Source organism: Eulemur rufifrons, chromosome 4 (assembly GCF_041146395.1).
Source record: "Eulemur rufifrons isolate Redbay chromosome 4, OSU_ERuf_1, whole genome shotgun sequence".
NCBI lineage: Eukaryota > Metazoa > Chordata > Mammalia > Primates > Lemuridae > Eulemur > Eulemur rufifrons.
This window is the reverse complement of record NC_090986.1, coordinates 46,012,328-46,033,721: the sequence shown is the minus strand read 5'-3', so window position 1 is coordinate 46,033,721 and position 21,394 is coordinate 46,012,328. Positions and strand designations below refer to the sequence as shown.

At 34.5% G+C, this 21,394-nt stretch overlaps 1 protein-coding gene across 2 annotated transcripts in view; it reads right to left on the bottom strand.

Annotated features, from left to right (window-relative positions):
• KLHL1 (kelch like family member 1) overlaps positions 1–20,649 on the bottom strand; it is a 308,649-nt gene extending 288,000 nt beyond the window's left edge. For both annotated transcript variants that reach the window (XM_069467168.1, XM_069467170.1), the window contains exon 1: positions 19,391–20,649. In XM_069467168.1, coding sequence (XP_069323269.1) covers positions 19,391–19,893 — 503 coding nt within the window. In that variant the 5' untranslated portion in view covers positions 19,894–20,649. The remainder of the gene's footprint in view (positions 1–19,390) is intronic.
• Between the last annotated feature and the right edge of the window lie 745 nt (positions 20,650–21,394).

Genomic DNA, 21,394 nt, shown 5'->3' with positions numbered 1-21,394 from the left:
ATGTTAATTCAGACAAATATCATATGCAAGGTTTATTGATAAAACAGAGAAGATTAAGTGAAGAGCAATATTTATTATCAGGTTATTATCCCCTGCTCTCTTTTTCTTGCCTTCTGTGGAAGGTTTGAAGCACACAATTTAAAGCTGGCTACAATCCTTTTCTCATACTGATGCAGAGTAGAGAAGCCAGGAAGGTTTTATGCAAGTGAGAGAAACGAGAAGTTCTAAAACTCTATTTCCTCCTAAGCCTGTGCTGCACCATGCAGAGTAATATAATGCAATCACATAACTGCAAAGTAAGCAACCTCAGTGGATTATTGGAAAACATCCACATTGAAGAGATAAAATATCAAGGTTAAGGTGGAAATACAAACTTTTTACTGTGGCCTGTGATCACCTACTATTAAATTTGGTAAAAAATAGTTTCTGAAATTTAAAAGGAATCATTATGAATTTAAAAATACATCCATTATATAAAATATGAACTTTGGGACTATGGAGGCCCTTAGAAATGATGTCAGAAGCCCTTATTTAATCAAATAAGCAATATAAAACGGAGAGGGTAAATTTACCTTAAATATGTAGCTTGTTAGTGATAAAGATGAAATTAGAACACAGGTCTTCTTTAGATTCCAATTTCACTTAGATTCTGCAAGATACCATACTTTGCCATAATTCATTAAAAAATCATGATCTATAAGCGCTACTTGTGAGGCCACATTCTACCTGATCAACAGGTGTGAGCTAGTGTAAAAAATATCTACTAAGTACAGGAAAGTTAGTTATAAAATAAGTTCAGTAGACTTCCCAGATGGTTCCTTTTCATTTCTTTTTACAAAGAAACATGCATTTCTCAGACAGCTGATACATTGAAAGAAAATAGATTATTTGTTCATTCTGCAATCAACAAAATTATGACTAGGGTCTTTTTCTTAAGGTTTTCTTTATGACCCTAAATTTAAATTGTTATCACTGATTGGAGATACACATTTGCTAGTGTTATCGCAAAGTGAAAAGAACATTTTTATAAATCCAAATACACAAATATAATATATGTATACCAGTGTGAATATCAGAATATCAGATTTATAATCTTATCTATGCCAAATATTAGGCTTTCTCACCTGAACTAATAAAAATAGTATCACCTATCCCATAGAGGTTAGTTGAGGATCAAATAAAATTATTCAAAGAAAAGGCTTAGTGAACATTTGAGAATTTATAGTTATTTTTATTAGAGACTGTATGTTATTTAGTTACAAGTGGTTTTGCTATAATTTGGGATAATATTTAATTATAATAGGACACATACAATAATAGTGTATATGACCAAGAATGTAGACCATCATAACCATATCCAATTTTTAATTCAAAACCAAAAAAAAAAGTTGGAAATACAGTCCATGTAGTTTCTTTTACCATTAGTCAAACAAATTGAATTTAATATAAAGTTATTTTTGTTGTTGTTAAAGTCAAAGATAGTTTCTTTCATTTCTAAATCAAAAGGCTAGGTATTGCAGATTGTAAAAATGGAACCCTGCTTAGTCTGATTCACAGCAATATTAACATTTAATCCTGTTTTCAAAGTCCAAGAATGTAAACCTTGCAATTAAACATCGAGCAAGCCACAGGTTTAGGTAATATTGCTTAAAGAATCTTAAAGGGAAAAAAAAAAAGTATGGTACAACACCTAAGTTTTCAGTGGCATAGATGCTATTAATACATGTTCTGAAATCTGGTAGGGTCACATTGGTCCTAAAATTTAAATTTTAATTAAAAAGTACTGAGTTTTATATGTTATGCCAGTATAGCTTTCTTTCACCTCATTTTAATGTTAATCTTAACTTTATGCGGTTCTCAGTATTCTTCCAAAAACCTTTGAAATCTTTAACTTTTGGTCTTCTGTCTGTCTGATCTGCAGTTTTATCACATCACTTTTATTTATTTGTATTCTTTTATTGTTTTAGAGACAGGTTCTCACACTGTAGCCTGGGCTGGAGTGCAGTGGTACCATTGTAGCTCTCTGCACTCATATGTTTATCCCAGCACAATTCACAAAGATAAGGAATCAACATAAGTGCCATCAGCTAATGAGTGTAAAAGAAAATACACACACACACACACACACACACACACCATGGAATACTACTCAGCAATAGGAAAAAATGAAATATTGTCTTTTGCAGCAACTTGTATGAAACTGGAGGCCATTACCTTAAGTGAAGTACTCAAGAACAGAAATATAAATGCTGCATGTTATCACTTATATGTGGGAACTAAACTGTGTCTATTCAAGAGCACATAGATTGGTATAATGGACATTGGAGACTCACAAATGGGAGATTAGGAGGGATTGAGAGATGAAACATTACCTATGGGGTACCATGTATACTACTCGGGATATGGGTACACCAAAAACTCAGACTCTACCGTTATACAATGTATACTTGAATTCAACCTGTACCCCCTAAATCTATTAAAATAAAAAAAGAAAGAAAAATAAATAGATAAATTTTAAGATGGTTACAGAAAAACAAGAAAAATAGTTGTACCACAAATGTTACATCACCCTTGGGAGAATCAAAAAGTGAGTATGAAGCTAAGTTGCAAAAGTCATGCAGTGATTTGAACTGTAATTTATATACTATGAACTGGATTATAGATCTTATAAAGATTATATGCCTATAAAGTTAATTAATATTTTTCAATAATTAAGTAGAAAGAATCTCTCTGCTGATATTCTTTGAGGATAATATTCATATTTGATCATGGAAATACATATTTAGTAAAAGTAATATATAGTAACAGGCTATGTTTAATTTTACCAATCATGAAGACTAATTTTGCTTAAAATTACCAGTAGACCTCTTTAACATGAGACAATTAGATTTTTTAAACAAGATATTATGAGGCAATTGACTCTCTTTCAGAAGTGGAGAGTTAATCTAGAGCATCTAGAAACTTGTCTAAAATTTCATTAAAACAAATATAAGGCAATCATCCAATTTTTTAGGCACAGAAAGACAAATATTGCATTTTCACACTCATATATGGGACCTAAAAAAATTGATCACATGGAAGTAGTGAATAGAATGGTGGCTACTAGAGATTGGTAAGGGTGGTGGGAAGGAGTAAAGAAGAGGTGTTAGTGAAGGGGTAATTCTGTTAAATAGAAGGAAAAAGTTCTAGTGTTCAATAGTGCAATAGGGCAACTATAATTCACAATAATTTATTATATTTCAGAATAGCTATAAGTTTTCAAATGTTCCCAGCATAAAACAATGATAAATGTTTCAGGTGAATCATGTCCCAATTATCCTGATTTGATCATTATATGTTATATGTTAGTTTCAAAATATAACATGTACTCCATGAATATGTACAAATATTATGTATCAATAAAAAATTAAAAAAATATATATTGACTCAATCATTGCTGACAGGATTGAATTTGGGAAAGCAGGACTGCTTGGGAAGAATCCAAACATTTGCTTTATAAAATATGTAGACCCATGCCGTCTGAAATAGAAAAGTCCTAGTCTTCTAGGTTGATAAGCTTTTGGGTAGATTGTGCTTAGAACAGTATAGAATTAAGCTGTGAGACACCACATTGAAGTTCTCCAACTAAGGCAAAAGGAGCCATTTTACTCTGGGTGTATTTTGACTTATTTAGGAGAAAATTACAGAATTACAATTTTTACATGGCAATTTGAATGTGGCTTTCATAGCTGGTTGAGTGATCTTTTGATCCACATAATATCTTCCTCAGCCTTCCTCATTGCAAACTCATCACTGACAGCTTTTTCTACCTACCTGTGTTTGCTCCCATCCCTCTTCAAATAAACAAAATAATGAATTATCCCTATATTTCAACTTGTCTGAAACCTGAGCTAGTCATGGAAACAAGGGAAGTAGGAAAATAGCCAGTTGAATAAATCTCAATGGCTATCTCCTCTACTCAGTCCCCAATGCTATGAAAAAAACACCTCTTCCTTTCATGTTTGGGTCTGAGCATCTCTTTTCACAGCTACTGTTGTGATATCTCTGACAGTGAATTGATTTATGCAGCCCAAAGACTGATTGAAAGTTTAATTACTGTTCTAAATAATGAGTATTGCTTTAGACATTGGTCTACTCAACATAATCAATGGTATTAATTATAGGATCTAAGTGAAATGCCGCAAGGTCATGAGATTCTAGAATTCTTTATGAGAGAGGTTATTGCTCCAATTTCAGAATAAAACATTTTACAGTGATTGGCAGAGTTTTCAAAAGAATAAGTGTCCGTTCCACTTAGATTCTGAGGATTATCAGGAACTGGCTACAGAATTATGAAACCCAGTGCAAAATAAAATTGCAGGGTACCTTTTTCAACATCAAGAATTTCAAAAGGGAAACACTTGGTCATGAAGGTGGCTCTGTCAGGATCACAAAACTGGAAAAACAAGCACCACATGTACTCACTATCAAATTGATATTAACTGACTTAACTGACCAACACTTAATTGCATATATAGTAGCAACATTAATGGGATGTGGGGCACTGGGAGGGGAAGGAGGGAATGGGTATATACACATCTAATGGGTCCAGTGTGCACCCTCTGGGGGATGGACACACTTGAAGCTCTGACTTGGGAAGGGGGGGGAAAGGCAATATATGTAACCTAAACATTTGTACCTCTGTAATATGCTGAAATAAAAAAATAAATAAATAAATCTAATCTGCCAAAATAAGTTATTTTTTGAGATATTACATCAATTTATAACTATTTTCATATCATTTCTTCTCTCCCCCTTTTCCCCCTTTTCGCATGTGCACTCGCTCTCTCTCTCTCTCTCTCTCTCTCTGCCAGAAGTAATATTGCTTAAAAATATGATACTATTTTGTGATTGTTTCAAGACAAGCTTGAAGAAGAAAAATCAGAATTGGGTTACTATGTCCTATTGTAGATTAATCACAGAGGGAATCATCTCAGGTGGTGATGCCAGTGATGGGGAGTGGATGCAAATACAGAGGAAGCTTCGCTGGCTCGCTGCTGCTCACTTCCTGCTGTGCAGTATGCAGTACCCCTACTCCTTTCCTAAGTTTCATGGAAGACAATTTTTCCGTTGGGAAGTGGCTTTGCTTTGTGACCCAGTCCCTAGCAGGCCACGGAGGTACCAGTGTGGCCCCGGAGTTTGGGGACCACAGAGCTAAGTCAGTCATACCCTAGTTGTAATTGCTAGCATCAGAGCAAGGTGGTAGTCTGAAAGATAGAACCAGACTTGTAAACATGTTGCTTTCATAAAAACTCTGAAAAGTTGTCCTGATACTGTACTTTAAAAACTACTTTAAAAACTCAAAGAAACATTTATAGAATTAGTATAAAGAGGGCCTAGTGTTTATTGTTTTATATTTTTCTAGTCTTTTATAAAAAATTTTAATAGCCAGTGGAACATGTGGAGAACAATGTCAGGTTTTTAAATAATATTAACTGCAAGGTTATATGTTATAATAATAAAGCTTTATTTAAGTATCCTCCAGCAAGTTACATATGACAATATTAAAAGCTAGATAAAGCTCTGTCTAATAGAGGAAAGTTACATGTCCTAAGCACTTTCAATCTCATTACATTAACTCTGATATTATGGACCATACTACCAACATTGCTAGCTCAACTGTTACGGTATAATATTTTAAAGTTTCTAAGTACTTTCAGACACTTTACCATGGTTATCTAAGTAAATATTCATATCAGGTAGTGTAGGCAGAGTTGGCAGCCTCATGCAACTCATGAAGACACAAATTTGGAGGAATTTATAAATGCTACAAAAGTAGTATGTCTATTTTTCTTTTAATTATTTATATTCCATAAATTGGCCTGTATTATTTGCATGTGTACTCTTTTTAAACTAGAAAATTTCATTTGAAATGAAGCTAATACCCTCTTAATATTATACTTATACATTTTATTAATGTATAATATTGTCATTAAAATTTCCTACATTTTATGAAGTAGACACTCAATTGTCTTTCCATTTTTTAAAAACTTTTAAGTTTTGATAATATTTGAAAAGTTGGAGATTAGAGACTAATTTAAATTATTCATTCCAACTCTTCCACGAAATAGCAAGACATTGAGTAATGAACAATATGGTATACTCAATTAAATAGTATAATTAGAGTTTCTTCCAGCTATGTCCCCTTAAATTATCATCAAGTAGAGACATTTTATACTTACTTAGTGTAATGAAAATTGAATATAAGGAAAATGGAAAAATATTTCATATAGAATTTGTTACTATCTTAGGATATCTTCATATTTTTTTCTATTATATTATATTATAGTTTTAACTGTTTGATCATCTCTCACATGTTTTTCAAGGGACCACATAGCTTCTATGTGAATAAATATCCACTAGATGGCAATATTCCTTACTTTTAGGACACCTATAGACAGAATACCTAATTTTGACATTGATTATGTGCATTAAAATCAATATTTTAGAAATTAACATCGTTTGCAACTTTTTCTTACCTTCTTAGTTAAAAGATAGTAGCAATAAAGCTCAGTATTACCTGTCAAGAACACAGAGGGTAATCTTATAACTTTCAGGTAGCAAATATACAAAATGTGACATTTGACTTGCACAATTCTCTCTGAAATGAACATGCATGTGAAGTTTATTTTTAAGTTTTACCATAATGTGATCATATCACACATTTTTAAATAATTTCTTTATACAGTGAACACTACTACTATTTAAGACATTCGACATGGGTAAAAATCTATTCTTTCTTTTCCTACCTCCGTAAAACTTAAATAGTAAAATTCTGTGCCATTAAGGTAAAGCTCATGGACAATATTCATGCTCTCCATTGTTCCTCTAGTATTGGCAATGAAGATAAAACAAAAAAATCTCTTGTGGTCATACAGCAAAGCCTTCTAAGCTCTCTGTACAGAAAGGCTCACTGTAAAACCATTCAGACTTCCCTTTTTTCTCATCTGCTGCCAAGAGGACTTAAGCAAAAGTCTCAATAGCATATTTCATTATCAAATTCTTCAAGACAAATGTTAATGGATGACTCTATCAGATGCAAGTGTTTGACTTCAATATATGATTTAAGGAATGCTAGAATTAAATGTTTATGCAAAGTAAGGATAATCGATACAATGGATAAATCTGACTTATAATAAATAAACATTAAGGAGAAATATACAATACAGTGAGCTTTTTTCTCAACATAACATTATTTTATTTAACCTTACAGTTGGTTAATAGTGTTTATTGTATATTTATGGCACAATATTTCATTATATGACTATAATCAAATTTATCCATTCTCCATTTATCTATTTATATATTTTGACATTGATACAACACTATCTTGATGAATGCAACTTCATAACAAGTCTGGAAATGAGAAGTGTTAGTCCTCCTATTTATTTATTTTCTTACAGTTTTTTAGTCCAGGTCATTGTAATTTTACATGAATTTTTAGGGAAAAAAAAAAAACTTGTCAATTTTTACAAAAAAGGCCTGCAGAGATTTTCTTATAGAATATATTTTATCTACAGATCAACTAGGAAGAATTGTCACCTTAGTAATAGCCTTCTGATCCATGAACATGGTATATTTCTCCATTTTGGGGTCTTTAATTTCTCTCAGCATGGCTTTGTCATTTTCAATGCATGAGTCTTTCACTTTTGTCATATTTATTTCTAAGTATTTCTTAATTTATTATAAAATATTTTATTTTTGCAATTTCAATTTCCAATTATTCATTGTTAATATCTAGAAATACAATTGAGTTTTTTATATTGATTCTGTATCCCACCACTTTGCTAAACTCACTACAATTTTTTTGTGATTCCATCAAATTTTTGTAGACAATTGTGTCTGCAAATAAAGACAGTTTTAGTTCTTAATTTTTAAATAGTTGATCAATTTGTCTTCAAATAAAAAGTTTTACTTCTTTCTTTTTAAAAAATAGATGCTTTTTATTTGTTTTTGTTTCTTTATTGAATTAAAAGAATTTATGAAGACCTTAAAAGCAATCACAGCAACAACAAAAATAAATAAATAGTACCTGATCAAATTTAAAAACTTCTGCACAGCCAAAGAAACTGTCATTAGAGTGAAAAGACAACCTACAAAATGGGGTAAATATTTGCATGCTATACATCTGAGAAAGGGCGAAGTAGAAACCACAACGAATTAAAGCAAATCAGCAAGAAAAAATCAAACAACCCCATTAAAAAGTGGGCAAAAGACATGAACAGAAATTTTTCAAAAGAAGATAGACTAATGGCCAAAAATGCTCAACATCTCTAATCATCAGAGAAGTGCAAATCAAAGCCACAATGAGATATCACTTAACTCCAGTGAGAATGGCCTTTATCAAAAAGTCCCAAAACAATAAATGTTGGCATGGATGCCAAGAGATAGGAACACTCATACACTGCTCGTGGGACTGCAAGCTAGTACAACCTCTATGAGAAGTATTATGGAGATACCCCAAAAACTAAAAGTAGAAATGCCATTTGATTCAACAATCTCACTACTGGGTATTTACCCAAATGTAAAAAAGACATTCTATAAAGAACAAAACAACAACAACAACAAAAAAAAACTTTGCACTTGAATGTTTATAACAGCACAAATCACAATTGCAAGGAGGTGGAAACAACCCAAGTACCCATCAATACATGAGTGAATTAATAAAATGTGGCATATGTATATAATGGAGTACTACTCAGCTATAAAAAATGGTGAACTGATACCTCTTATATTAACCTGGATTGAACTAGAGACCATTCTTCTAAGGGAAGTATCACAAGTATGAAAAACAAACACCAAATGTGTTCTCCATTAAATTGGAACTGATTGATCAAAACTTATGTGCACATATGAAAATAACATTCATCAGAAATCAAGCAGGTAGGAGGGTGGAGGAGGGGATGGGTAAATTCACACCTAACTGGTACAATGCAAACTGTCTTGGGGATAGGCACACTTACAACTTTGACAAAAGCAATTTATGTTACCAAAACCTTTGTACCCCTGTAATATTTGAAATAGAAAAAGAACCAAAAATTAGCATATAATAAACTTTATCTTAAGTGTTAAAAAATACAATCTTTAATAAAAATGTTAGGAGAATGTAGCTTTTTTCCTGATTTTAGAGGCAACCCAGTTTTTTAACATTATGATTTAGTGGTAGGTTTTTCATAGGTTCTCTTTGTCAGATTGATAGTCTTTTCTCTAAGATATACTTAATATAGCCACTCACTTTCTTTTGTGTAGTTTTAGCATTATAAATCTTTTTCATCTTTTTACTTTTATCTAATTTGCATGTTTGTCTTTAAAGTGTGTTTCTTGTAAGCAGCATAAGGGTCTTGTTTCTTGTACAATCTGATAATCTCTGCCTTTTGATTGTGAATGTGCAGACCAGTTTCTTTTAACATAATTATCAACATAGCTAAGGGTCAGACTATCATTGTGCTATGTGTTTTCTAATTGTAGCAACCATTTCTTTTATTTTTATTTTCTAGATTAATTGAGTAATTTTGTGAGATCATTTTCTCTTCTTTCATGATTTACTATGATTTATCATTGTTTTATTATTTTCATGGTGGCTTTAGGACTCATATTCCTTGGACTACCTTCAAATGATGTAACACTTCACATTTCTTATATAATCCTTAAAATACTATATGTTCATTTCTTCTCTGCTAGTATTAATGCTATTGTTGTCATACATTCATCTTACACATATAATAAAAGCTTCACAATATAGTCTTTTTGTTTCAACTATCAATTATGTTGCAAATCTATCAGATTGAAATAATTTTAAAAATTATTTTTTTTACCAATATAGCTAAAATTTCTGGTGCTCTTCATTCTTTTGTATTGATATTGCCAACTGGTATTATTTTACTTGAGTTAATGGATTTCCTTTAACATTTCTCAAAGAGCATGTCTGCTGCTTATGAATTATTTCAAACATTCTATGTCCCGAAAAATTATTTCACCCTCAGTTTAAAAAATATTTGGAGTGTACATAAATTTCTGTATGGGCTTTTTTTTTTTTTTCTTTACAGTGCAATAAAAATGTTCACTGTCTTCTCACTTGCATTATTGCCAGTGAGAAATGACCCATCATCCTTACTTTTATCCTGCTCTATGTATTTGTTTCTGGGTGATTTAATATTTTTCTATTTCTCATTGTTTTTGAGAATTTGATTCTCATGTGCTTGGTGATATTTCCTTTCATGTTTTTCATGCTTAGAATTGATAGAAATTTTTCAATCTGAGAATTTATAATTTTCATCAAATTTGGAAAATGTGTCATTATTTCTTTAAATATTTTTCCCTTTCATTTTTTTTCTTTCCATTGGGGATTTCAATTTTATGTTTATTAAGCTTCTTACAATTATCAGAGAGCTCAGTACCTAATTTCTAGGTAGATCTAATGTCATATTCATTTTGCTAATAACCATTTACTGATATAATCAAAATGACTGCTAACCAGAATTATTTATTTGTTCACTTGTTTATTTATTTATTTATGGTAGAGATGCAATCTCCCTCTGTCACCTATCCTAGAGTGCAGTGGTACAATCATAGCTCACGGCAACTTCAAACTCCTGGGCTCAAGTGATCCTCCGGCCTTAGTCTCCCAAGTAGCTACGACTACAGGCGCATGCGTCACTTTGCCCAGCTGATTTTCTTTCTTCTTATTTGTAGAGATGGGTCTTGCTGTCTTTCCCAGGCTGGTCCTGATATCTGGGCTCAAGCGGTCCTCCCACTATGGACTCCTAAAGTGCTGGGATTACAGGCATGAGCCACCACATCCGGCCCAGAATTATAAAATTATTTATAATACAAAATTGTCACGTGTTTTCATAAAAAATACACAAATAAATGTCTATAAATCATCAGTGGATTAGAAATCAACAAGTAACAAGTGACAAATGCTTAGGTATCAGTTTCTATGAACTTTTCTGTTGAAATTACATGTTATTATTTTTTTTGTTATTTTTACTTTTTTTTTATTTCCGCTTTTTATGGGGGTACAAAAGTTCAGGTTATATATATTTCCCATGCCCCCCCACCCCCCCGAGTCTGAGCTTCAAGCGTGTCCATTACCTAGACAGTGCACATCGCACTCATCATGTAGGTATACACCCATCCCCGCCCCCCACCCCCATCCCCCCAAGTCAGAACTTCAAGTGTGTCCATTCCCTAGACAGTGCACATCGCACTCACCACGTAGGTATACACCCATCCCCTCCCCCCAGCCCACATCTCTGTCCGATACCCAATTGCTGTTATTCCCAAATGTGCACTTAAGTGATGATCAGGGAGACCAATTTGCTGGTGAGTATATGTGGTGCTTGTTTTTCCGTTCTTGGGATACTTCACTTAATAGAATGGGTTCCAACTCTCTCCAGGAGAACCAAAGAGATGCCATATCACGGTTATTTCTTATAGCTGAGTAATACTCCATGGTATACATATACCACATTTTACTAATCCATTCATGAATTGATGGGCATTTGGGTTGTTTCCACATCTTTGCAATTGTGAATTGTGCTGCTATAAACATTTGGGTGCGGGTGTCTTTTTTATAGAATGACTTTTGTTCTTCTGGGTAGATGCCCAATAATGGGATTGCTGGATCGAATGGTAGGTCTACTTGAATCTGTTTAAGGTATCTCCATATTGCTTTCCACAGGGGTTGCACTAGTTTACAGTCCCACCAGCAGTGTATGAGTGTTCCTGTCTCTCTGCATCGACGCCAACATGTGTTGTTTTGGGACTTTTTGATAAAGGCCATTCTCACTGGAGTTAAGTGATACCTCATTGTGGTTTTGATTTGCATTTCCCTGATGATTAGAGATGTTGAAATTACATATTATTATATCAAAGGCAAAGTGATTGAAAAAGTAGGAATTGCATTTTAATTTTCTTACAACTGATAAAAACTACTCCACATTTATTTTCAAAAACAGAGTTCAAAGGTGAATATCAGAGTTGTAAATTCACGTTTTATATTAATAAATTCAAAAATAGAAATTCTAAAACATAGTTTTCCTCCCCAGTTACTTTTCACTTTCTGTGAAGCTCTGATATGTACAAATACTAACCCAAATAGACCTCTTGCACATTTGAGTAAGATTAGAATCTACTTAACAAACATAACAAAAGCAGATATTTTCTTTTTAACGCAGATATTGAATGCACCTCTTGAAAAATTATAAAATGGTTAGATTCTTTTCTTACTTTGTATTATAAACCATTCCAAATTTTTGATCTCATAATTTAAGTTGCCCTGTCATATTTCAATCAAGACTAAATGCTTACATGAGCAAATATTTACCAGTATCATGAAGGAAAAAAAAATGGGTGTGAACATGATCCAATAGGATACAGTGTCACAAAAAATATGATAAGAAATCTAACTGAAAGATTTCCAATGGTTATTAGTTATCAGAATTGGGCAAAAATTACTAAAGAATGGAAAAGGCTGAGTTTAGAAATAACACAGACTGATGCTACTCTTTATTGTTGTTGAAGACTCTCAGATCATTTTCAAAAAGCATCATTTCTGTGACAGGATCTTCTATCAAAATGATCTGCCTCATAGGCTATCCGTTCAAAATGTCTTTTTCTTGAGGTCCTACAATTATAGAACATCATTTTTTTTTTTCTGGTTAAGTTTACCTTTGTTACTCTTTCTTTGACATTTATGTTAATCTATGTTCAGATCCTGGCCAGAAAAGTCAGCAAAGGTAGCTGGCATCAAATCTGTTTAGTGCAACAGGATTTTGCCTATGCTTGAATTACAAAATCTTCAAAATCGTCTTGATTTCTGCTCAGATTATCTGTGTCTACATTGGATCTTTCCTTTAAAGTTCTGAATAACATTATCTTAAGTGCAGAAAAGTAAAATGTGTAACTTCCACAGCATTTATTTTTTTACAACTACCACAAACATACCTAAAGTTATTTTGGATGGTATAATAAAATCATCAGTGTGAGGTATTGGTCCTTACATTGAAAGTCTGACTAAAATATTACACACTTTTATGATCAGAAACTTGATTTAACTAAAATATATGTTGGAGATCACAATTTTCTATAAATTCTATAAGAGATCTTGGTCAAAATCTGTCAAATATGACCTAAAATGTAGTTGTTAAAAGCATGACATCTGCACATATACAAATTATCTTTGGAGGCTTGGTACAAACAAACTAACAAAAACAAACATCTAATCAATATTATATTCTATATTAGCCAAATGCTAATTTTGATTGGCATTAGATAGGAAGGATTTCTTTATTTTTCTAAGTGATTTAAAATAGTAACTTAGAGAGGCAAATAATATAGTTTACAATGTACTCACTAGAAACATAAATGAAAAACAGAATATGGTCCTTCTACTAAACGTTTTATTGTTGTAATTGTGAATTGTTCTGAACCCAAGTGCCCATCAATACATGAGTGTATTAATAAAATGTGGTATATGTATACCATGGAGTTCTACTCAGCCATAAAAAACAATGGTGGTCTAGCACCTCTTGAATTATCCTGGATAGAGCTGGAACACATTCTACTAAGTGAAGCATCCCAAGAATGGAAAAATAAGCACCACATGTACTCACCATCTAATTGGTTTTAACTGATCAACACTTAAGTGCACATATAGCAATATCATTCATTGGGTGTTGGGCAGATGGGGGGAAGGGGATGGGTATATACATACATAATGAGTGCGATGTGCACCGTCTAGGAGATGGACAAGCTTGAAGCTCTGACTCAGGTGGGGCAAAGGCAATATACATAACCTAAACATTTGTACCCTCATACTATGCTGAAATAAAAAAGAATAAAAAGTTGTAATTCCTATTCATATCTTTCTTACAGATAGTTCTGGGGTTTTGGGTGCCTGGAAATACAACTCAGTGGTCCCATTTTTTCATGTGATCTTTTTAGTTTGCCTAAAGCAAACTTACTCAGAGAGTAAGGTGTCTGGAAATCGTGGGCTTTTGGGTAGAACATCATGTATAATCTTGATAAATTCATTCTAAAATAAGTAAAAGAAACTTTCTCCAAAGAAGGTATCATTTTTCTTAACTCTTATTTAAATAAAAGTAGGCTACATAACACCCAAACATAGGCTAAATTAGCAAAGAAACATACAATTGAGTAAAATCTCTCCATTATATTCTTTTTCATTCTGAAATTTAGTGTAGTGAAAAAGGTGAATATCATTTCATTTTAATGTTTCATGAAAGCATAGTTTGAGAACCACTTTCCTGAGGAAATAGTCTCCTATCATTTTCAAAGTTGTTTTTTCCCTTGACTTAAGTAGGGCTGATTCTTTTTCATTCTAAACAAATGTCTGATACAGGTCCCACTAACCTCCATGAGATCTTAATGGTGTATGCTTTCTTTCAGTTACATTCTCTACCAATAGTTCTGATCTTCAGAAAAAAATTGCTATCATAAATCTCTCTTTAAGTCTCCAAAATTATTATTTTTTCCACTTCTAGGTTATCCTGCATATTGTTAAATAGCTTTAAAATAAAATTCACTGAGTGAACCATAATTCAGGAAATAATTGAGTGTTTCCTAACTGGAACTAAGAAGTGCTCTTTGAATGAACCTTATCAAGCATTTTTCATCACCTTCATTGTAAAAAGTCTATTTAAAGATTAAAACACAAGCATAATTTCCACCAAGAGAATAAGAAATCTGTTCCTTCATACCCTTAGATGCAGCCTTTTTTTCTTTTGTTCTGTTTGTTACCTTAAGCAGTGGGAAAGAAGATTTGGCAAAATGGCCTGTAATATGGAGTCTGGAGTTATATGGCAAAGATTAGAAGTCCAGCTGTGCTGCTTACAAGCCTGTGGTTCTATGAATATTAAGTACTCTTGCTATATCTTAGTCTTTTTATCTATACCATCATTATGCTAAAGGGATACATAAATGTACCAGGATCATAGAATGTTATGAATTTTAACTTATACATATAAATATTCAATGTGCTATCTGGCAAAAAGTAAGTTTTCAAACAATGTCATTCAATATGATTATGATAGATATTTATTCATTCAATAGTATTTATTGAGTAACTACATGCTCTATGATAGGGACAAAGGAATGAGCTAAACAGACGTACTCCTCTCCACTTGGCAATTCAGTTAGAGACAAATAATAAAATCAACAAATATATTAATATGTTATAACAAGCTTCAATATGGAATTGAAAAAAAGAAGTAGAGGTCAGTCCGAGAACATAAAACAGGAGAAAATGAATTTGTCTAGGTGATCAAGAACTGCTTCCTTGGAAAAGTTACAGAGCTTTTATTCAAGACATCTCAATGATCAACAGGAATGAACTCAAGAAAGGATTGACTGAGGGAAGGATAGCCACTATGCAAGGAGAGGGCACAAGTTTGTGAGGCCCAGAGAAAGTGAAAAGGTGTAGAGAAAGATATTAGGCCTGGAAGGCAGAGGGGAAGGGGAAGGTTAGTGAGTGAGGGGCGTATATGGCAGATAAAAGGACAGATCAATTAGAACCAGGTTGTGCATGGTATATATTGTGATCAGTGAGTGTCCACAGTATAGATTGTGATCAGAGAATGGTAGAAATCCTTTGGGGGAAAAGGAGAGTGAGGGATGTGGGTTCAGCTTTTTACTTTATAATTTTTATTCACTTCAGGTAATGAGGGGAGGTCATACGGATGGCAGTTGCAGAACTCAAGTTTAAAGAAGAGAGTAGCTTAGATTAGGTGCAGACAATGGAGATGGAGAGAGGTGGGGCAGATACATGGGGGATTTTCTAAGGAAAAGTGACAGGAGAGGAATATTAAAAAATGATGAGAAAGAGGATGTTGACAAATATGCTCCTGGATTTCTAGTTTATACAACCTAATGCATAGAGAGTTATTCTGTGAGATAAGGAAGGAAATTGAACAAGACAGAAGGGAGATTGCTAACTCAATTTTGTACATGTTGTATGTAAATTGTATTTGTGGTGTCCACCAGACAGGTCAAATAGGGAGGTGAATGTATGAGACTAGAGGATGAAGATAGGTCTAGGTTTAGAGATGCAAATCTAGAAATACAGTATGTGGATAGTAACTAAAACCATGGTATCAGATGACTGCACTCTGTAGAAATTTAGAATCTAAAAAGCAAGTAGCTAAAACATGACATCTCTTCTCCCACACACATCACTATAAACTGCAAGAATATAAATATTGCTCTTTGGTTTTGTAGTTTACTACATATGGGATTTTGGACAAAAATGTCCACAATACAATATATGATGATATGAATATCTAGGAAATTATACACTTTCATAACTACATTTGGATAGGGAAGTAGAGAAATTAAAGATTAATAGCATAGGTCAGTGACCTGTTGTTGAAAAATTATTCTTAATGTAGTCATGGTTATAGAGTACTGAGATTTGTTTTGGGTGGGTTATGGTAGTAGGTATTTAGTGTACTAGGGTAGGATGGGATAAAGGTTGGGTTTTGGCCATACATTGGTTTGCCTCTGTATACCTGCTACCTTTCTGTTTCAAGTCTATGATAATTTGACCTTCCCAGAATTCTGAGATTATGAGCAGCTTTCTCCTGGATGTCCTCCATCTGCTGTTATAACAACCAGTGTACTCAACTGAGCTACTCATATTTTTCTAAAACAAAGTTCCTAACTTGTGTGAGATCAAATGAATAAAGAAAATATCAATAAAATGAATAAAGATAACATCAGAAAGGGGGCCAACTCTTGTTTTATGTGTGAACATTAATTTAGCAGAGAAGTCAAAATTGAAAAAACAAAATTCTAACCATCAAATATGACATAATAGTGTGGCGATACAATAATGACCTAAGTAATAAAAAATATCATGCCAGGTTTTTACAGTTTATGTACTAACTGATTGATCATTATAAATGCCACGTAGCTTCCCTGGATGTGTTGTCACAGAAAAAAATTAATCCCACATTACTGATTATTTTGCATGAAGTTCTGAAGTACGATAAAATTTCCCTTCAGCATTTTACTTTGGAAATTTTGTCTATTCTAGGCAATAAACCTTACTCTTACATATATCAAGATATTATATATTGAGGACAAATAGCTAATTTTGCTATTGTGATTTTCAATCAGTCATGAGCACAGAACCAGTGCTCTATGAAAGTTTAAGAACATACAAATACTAGCAGTACTTATTTGTCTAGTAAGGAATTTCAATTTATCTAGAGAATTTAAGTATTAATATGAATTTTAAAATAAAATTACACTTAATTTTGAATAGTTTACACATGGAAAATCTCATAAGACACCCTGATTCCAACAGTAAAGATGATTTTGGTTGAAACTTGAGTTATTTTCAGAATTCTTATCACTTACAGCTCTTTGTAAATAAAAACTAGTGAAGTATATTCAAAAGTAAGGGAATTGAAGTTAAATCTGGTGTTTCATTACTGAGTTACTCATTATTAGTTTCGTATTTTTTAATTTAATATAATTTCTTGTCATTACTCCATTAATATTTTCACATTCTCCAACTTACATGAAACTCTCAGAATCTACTGATGCTGAATGTGCCTCATTTACTTAACAATGTATTTGTTATAAAGCAAACTTTAAAAAAAAATGAAACATTAATATTTCCAGGAGGTCAGATATTTCAAGCTAATTTCAAATTTTATATTCAATGTCTATTGTTTTCTGAGCTGTCAGAGTCTCTAAAATATCAGTTTCATTAAATAAATTATTAAATAAAATAATAAAGTAATTATTAAATAGTAAATATTTAACCCAATTTGTTTCCTTCTAAATAAATAAGGTGACTTGCCAAATGTTTATATATAATCACCCCCAAATTTCCATATTTACTCAACTAAAAGGGATAAAAAGCCAACACATTTTAGTTTAAAAAGTCTAAAATGATAGGTGACTAATGAATACATAAATTTAATAACTTCATGGTATTTGTGGTACTCAAAGTTATAACTATTTTTGGTAAAATATCTTATTTAATTGAATAATAAACAAACATGTTTAGGTCTCCTATATATGGCAAAACCTTTTAAAATTGCAAATTAAAATTCCCCCTCATTAAAATAATAAACTTACATTATACTAAGTGTCTTACTATAGCATGAGAATATGTTCAAGGCCCTTAAAATTCAAATTAAAATCTATAATGCATATAATTAAAAAAATTTAAGGATTTTCTTTGTACATTTAACTTCACATTTGTCAGCTTAATTAAAGAGCACATATAATGCTGTGTATATATAATTTTGCTTTATATATTTTTGCTACTTAATCAACTTTACAAGAAGCCAATTCAGGCAATCAAAAGTTAAACAAGTTATTTGTTTCTAATTTGTTGAGTGATGATTAAAATTGATCAACATATTCATTATCATTTTCTTACATTTCTTCTGTATTTCTTCCTTAATAATGTATTCTTATATCATATGTATCTAAATCCAAATCTTTTCATATCCTGGTTATATGACAATATAATGTGGTATAGAATAATAATGAGTCAATTCCCTAGAAATTTAAAACTCAGAAGTTTTATGTATGTGAAGGATTTTGCATAAGACTTCAAAGTAACAGAAATCTACGAAAAGAAGTATAATATTAGAAATAAACTAGAAATAAATATTGAGCTGCTTCCTAAACGTGCACAATTCCAATACTGAGCCAACAAATCATGAGAGCTGAATGCAAAGGAACTTAGCAACAGTTTCATTCTAAGACTTACTCTGAACAAGACAAAAGTGAACATAAAGTACAAAACAAACAGGGAAGTTGAGAAGGAAAATAAGACTATTTCTGGAGTTGGGGTGGGGAAAGAGACAGTGCTGCTGTCCAGTGGCCTCATTTTGTCCACCTCATTACTCCTGGAATAGATGCGAGCCACAGGGATGCTGGCTAATATGCCAAGTCAGTTACTAGGTCAGTATACGAGGTGCATTCTGATGATGTTTAAAGCAAATGTCACCTCACAGCAGATAATGGAGAGATTAATATAATTTAATGACAGAAACTGATAGACGAGCACTGCAATCTCAGAAATATGAGAACCCATTCCGCGTGGAGAGTCGCCAAGACACATGCATGTTCACTCGGTGGTTACAACTCTGAAAACTTCCAAAAGAAAAGTAATCTATTCCAACCAATAGAAATTAATGACCAAACTTTTAATGAAATTAGAACTCGCATAATAAAAAATGGGTTAGCTTCTCTTAACCCACATTTTCAACCTGAAACGTTTTAAACTTAGTAACTACAAGAGCTCACGTAGAGATAACAGCGAAAATTGGGAGATAGTCGGAAGCCCAATGGGGATTTACTGTACCTTTGTCCACATCCTTCACCTGTTGCCTGGCTCGAGTTGGCGGGCTCCACTTTGAGCTCCTGCAGGACCATCCCTTTTTCCTGTGGTCCAGGAAAGTCCATGCCTGGTACCACTTCCTCCTCTAGGGACTCCACGTAGAAGAGAGTCCTGGCTGGTTGCTGGGTGCCCTGCGCGGGAGCCCCTTGCTGCAGCCTTGTGGCAACTGGAAGCAGCGTGCCATTCAGTGGATTAAAGGACGAGGAGGAAGAGGAGGGGGAGGACGATGAAGAAGAGGAGGAAGAAGAGGAAGGCTTCTTCCAGAAAGTGCTCCCACTGCTCTTCTCTTGGCTTTTGAGCAGGCGGCTCTGGCTGGGTCCCCAGTGCTCAAAGCTGCCGCTACCGTCCTGTTGCAGGCAGCCGCCTCCCGCCGGGCCGCTGGGGGACGGCGAAGGGTGGCTGAAGAGTTTCCAGCGGAGTCGCAGGATGTGCTTCACATCGAAGTCTTTTCGCCCAGAGCCTGACATGCTTTACGCAAAGGAGGCAAAGGGATCTCAGTTCACGCAGTAGACTGGCCAGCGGGTGGCGGAGCCAGCGGAGCCCGGGGGCGGAGGAAGAGGAGGGATGCGCCCTCTGCACCCAGAGAGCCAGATGAGGCGAGGCGGGCTGCGCGCTCTGCTAGGCGAAGACCTGAGCGCTGATGGCAAAGCCGCGCGGCTCAGCCGTGGTCAGGTCCGCGGGACCCGGGCGTGGGGAGACCACTGCCCAGGAGCAGAGGCAGGAGTGGGACGCCAAGGGCTTAGAATCCTCGATCCCCACGCAGGGGCCCCGTGGTGATGGCGAGGAGGGACGACTCTGAGGCTGGAGATGCACGAGGAAGGGAGATCTGCGCGCTCCAAAGCTCGGGGGTGGGGGGCAGTCCCAGCTGGATACACCTCAACGGGCTGCGCTCCTGGCAGAACAGAGCCCCTCGTCGGGGAGGTGTCGGCGCTCCTGTCCTTGCAGCTGAGTACAGTGCCTGGAGCGCGCAGAGAGAAAGAGCCTCAAGTCGCGAAGAAGCGTATCCCCTGCCAGCCTTCTTGGTGCACCTGCGCCCCTGTTCCTGGCCTCTCCGAGGACGCCCTTATAGCTTGTTTTCTATCTCTAAGAAACTCAAATGCTTTCTGCAATGCGAGAAGGGGTGGTTTTATGTAGTCAGTTTGTAAAAGAAAAAAAAATTCCAGAAAATGTAGGGAGACCAAAGGAAAAGCCCGCCCGAGAAGCTGTCAAGATCCTCACAGTACAATTTTCTCTCTGCCTCAGCGCCTCCTCCTCCCCCTTAAGTGACGCAGATGTGCATTGGGGCCTATACGGAGAGATGGAGGGAGGGAGGGAAGGCTTCAATCTTCTTTATGCAAGTGAGTCTGCTGCTCTTATTGTCCCCTTGCGTGAGTCCTGTCACCTTTTTTCACCCTCCGTCCTCACTTCATTACTGTGTAGCAATACAAGGAAAGCAAACAGGCATTACGCTTTAGCATCAGTATACTCCACACATGAATCATGGCAGTGTAAACTTAATAGGCTGCCATCAGCTTGCAGGTTAATGGCTTGAATTATTTAATAAACTGCATCCTTTAACCTTTAGCCTTAGTTGCTCTGTAGTGAGACAGAAAAAACAGGACTACTGGCGTCAAAGAGTGATGATGCCAACATCCTGACACTTACATTGTGCTTCGGCTATTAATGCACCCAGGCAGTGCTTCACCCCGGGGGGCCAGAAGTGCAGGGTAGAAATTTGAAGATGGGCATCTGAACGCAGGGGACGGGTTTTGCAAAATCAGTGCATTTGGTGTGCAGCCTCAGAATGAAAGCTGTTCTCAGTGTAAACCAAAAATGGAAGAAAATGATAAAAAAGGAGTTTCAAAGCATAACCTTCCAGTATATAAATCATTGTATAAAATGCATGGAAGAGTTTAGGCAATAAATGAGTATAGCCAAAAGCTACTATCTTACAAATAGGTGTTTGGAGAAGATGTGTTTTCCCCTTAC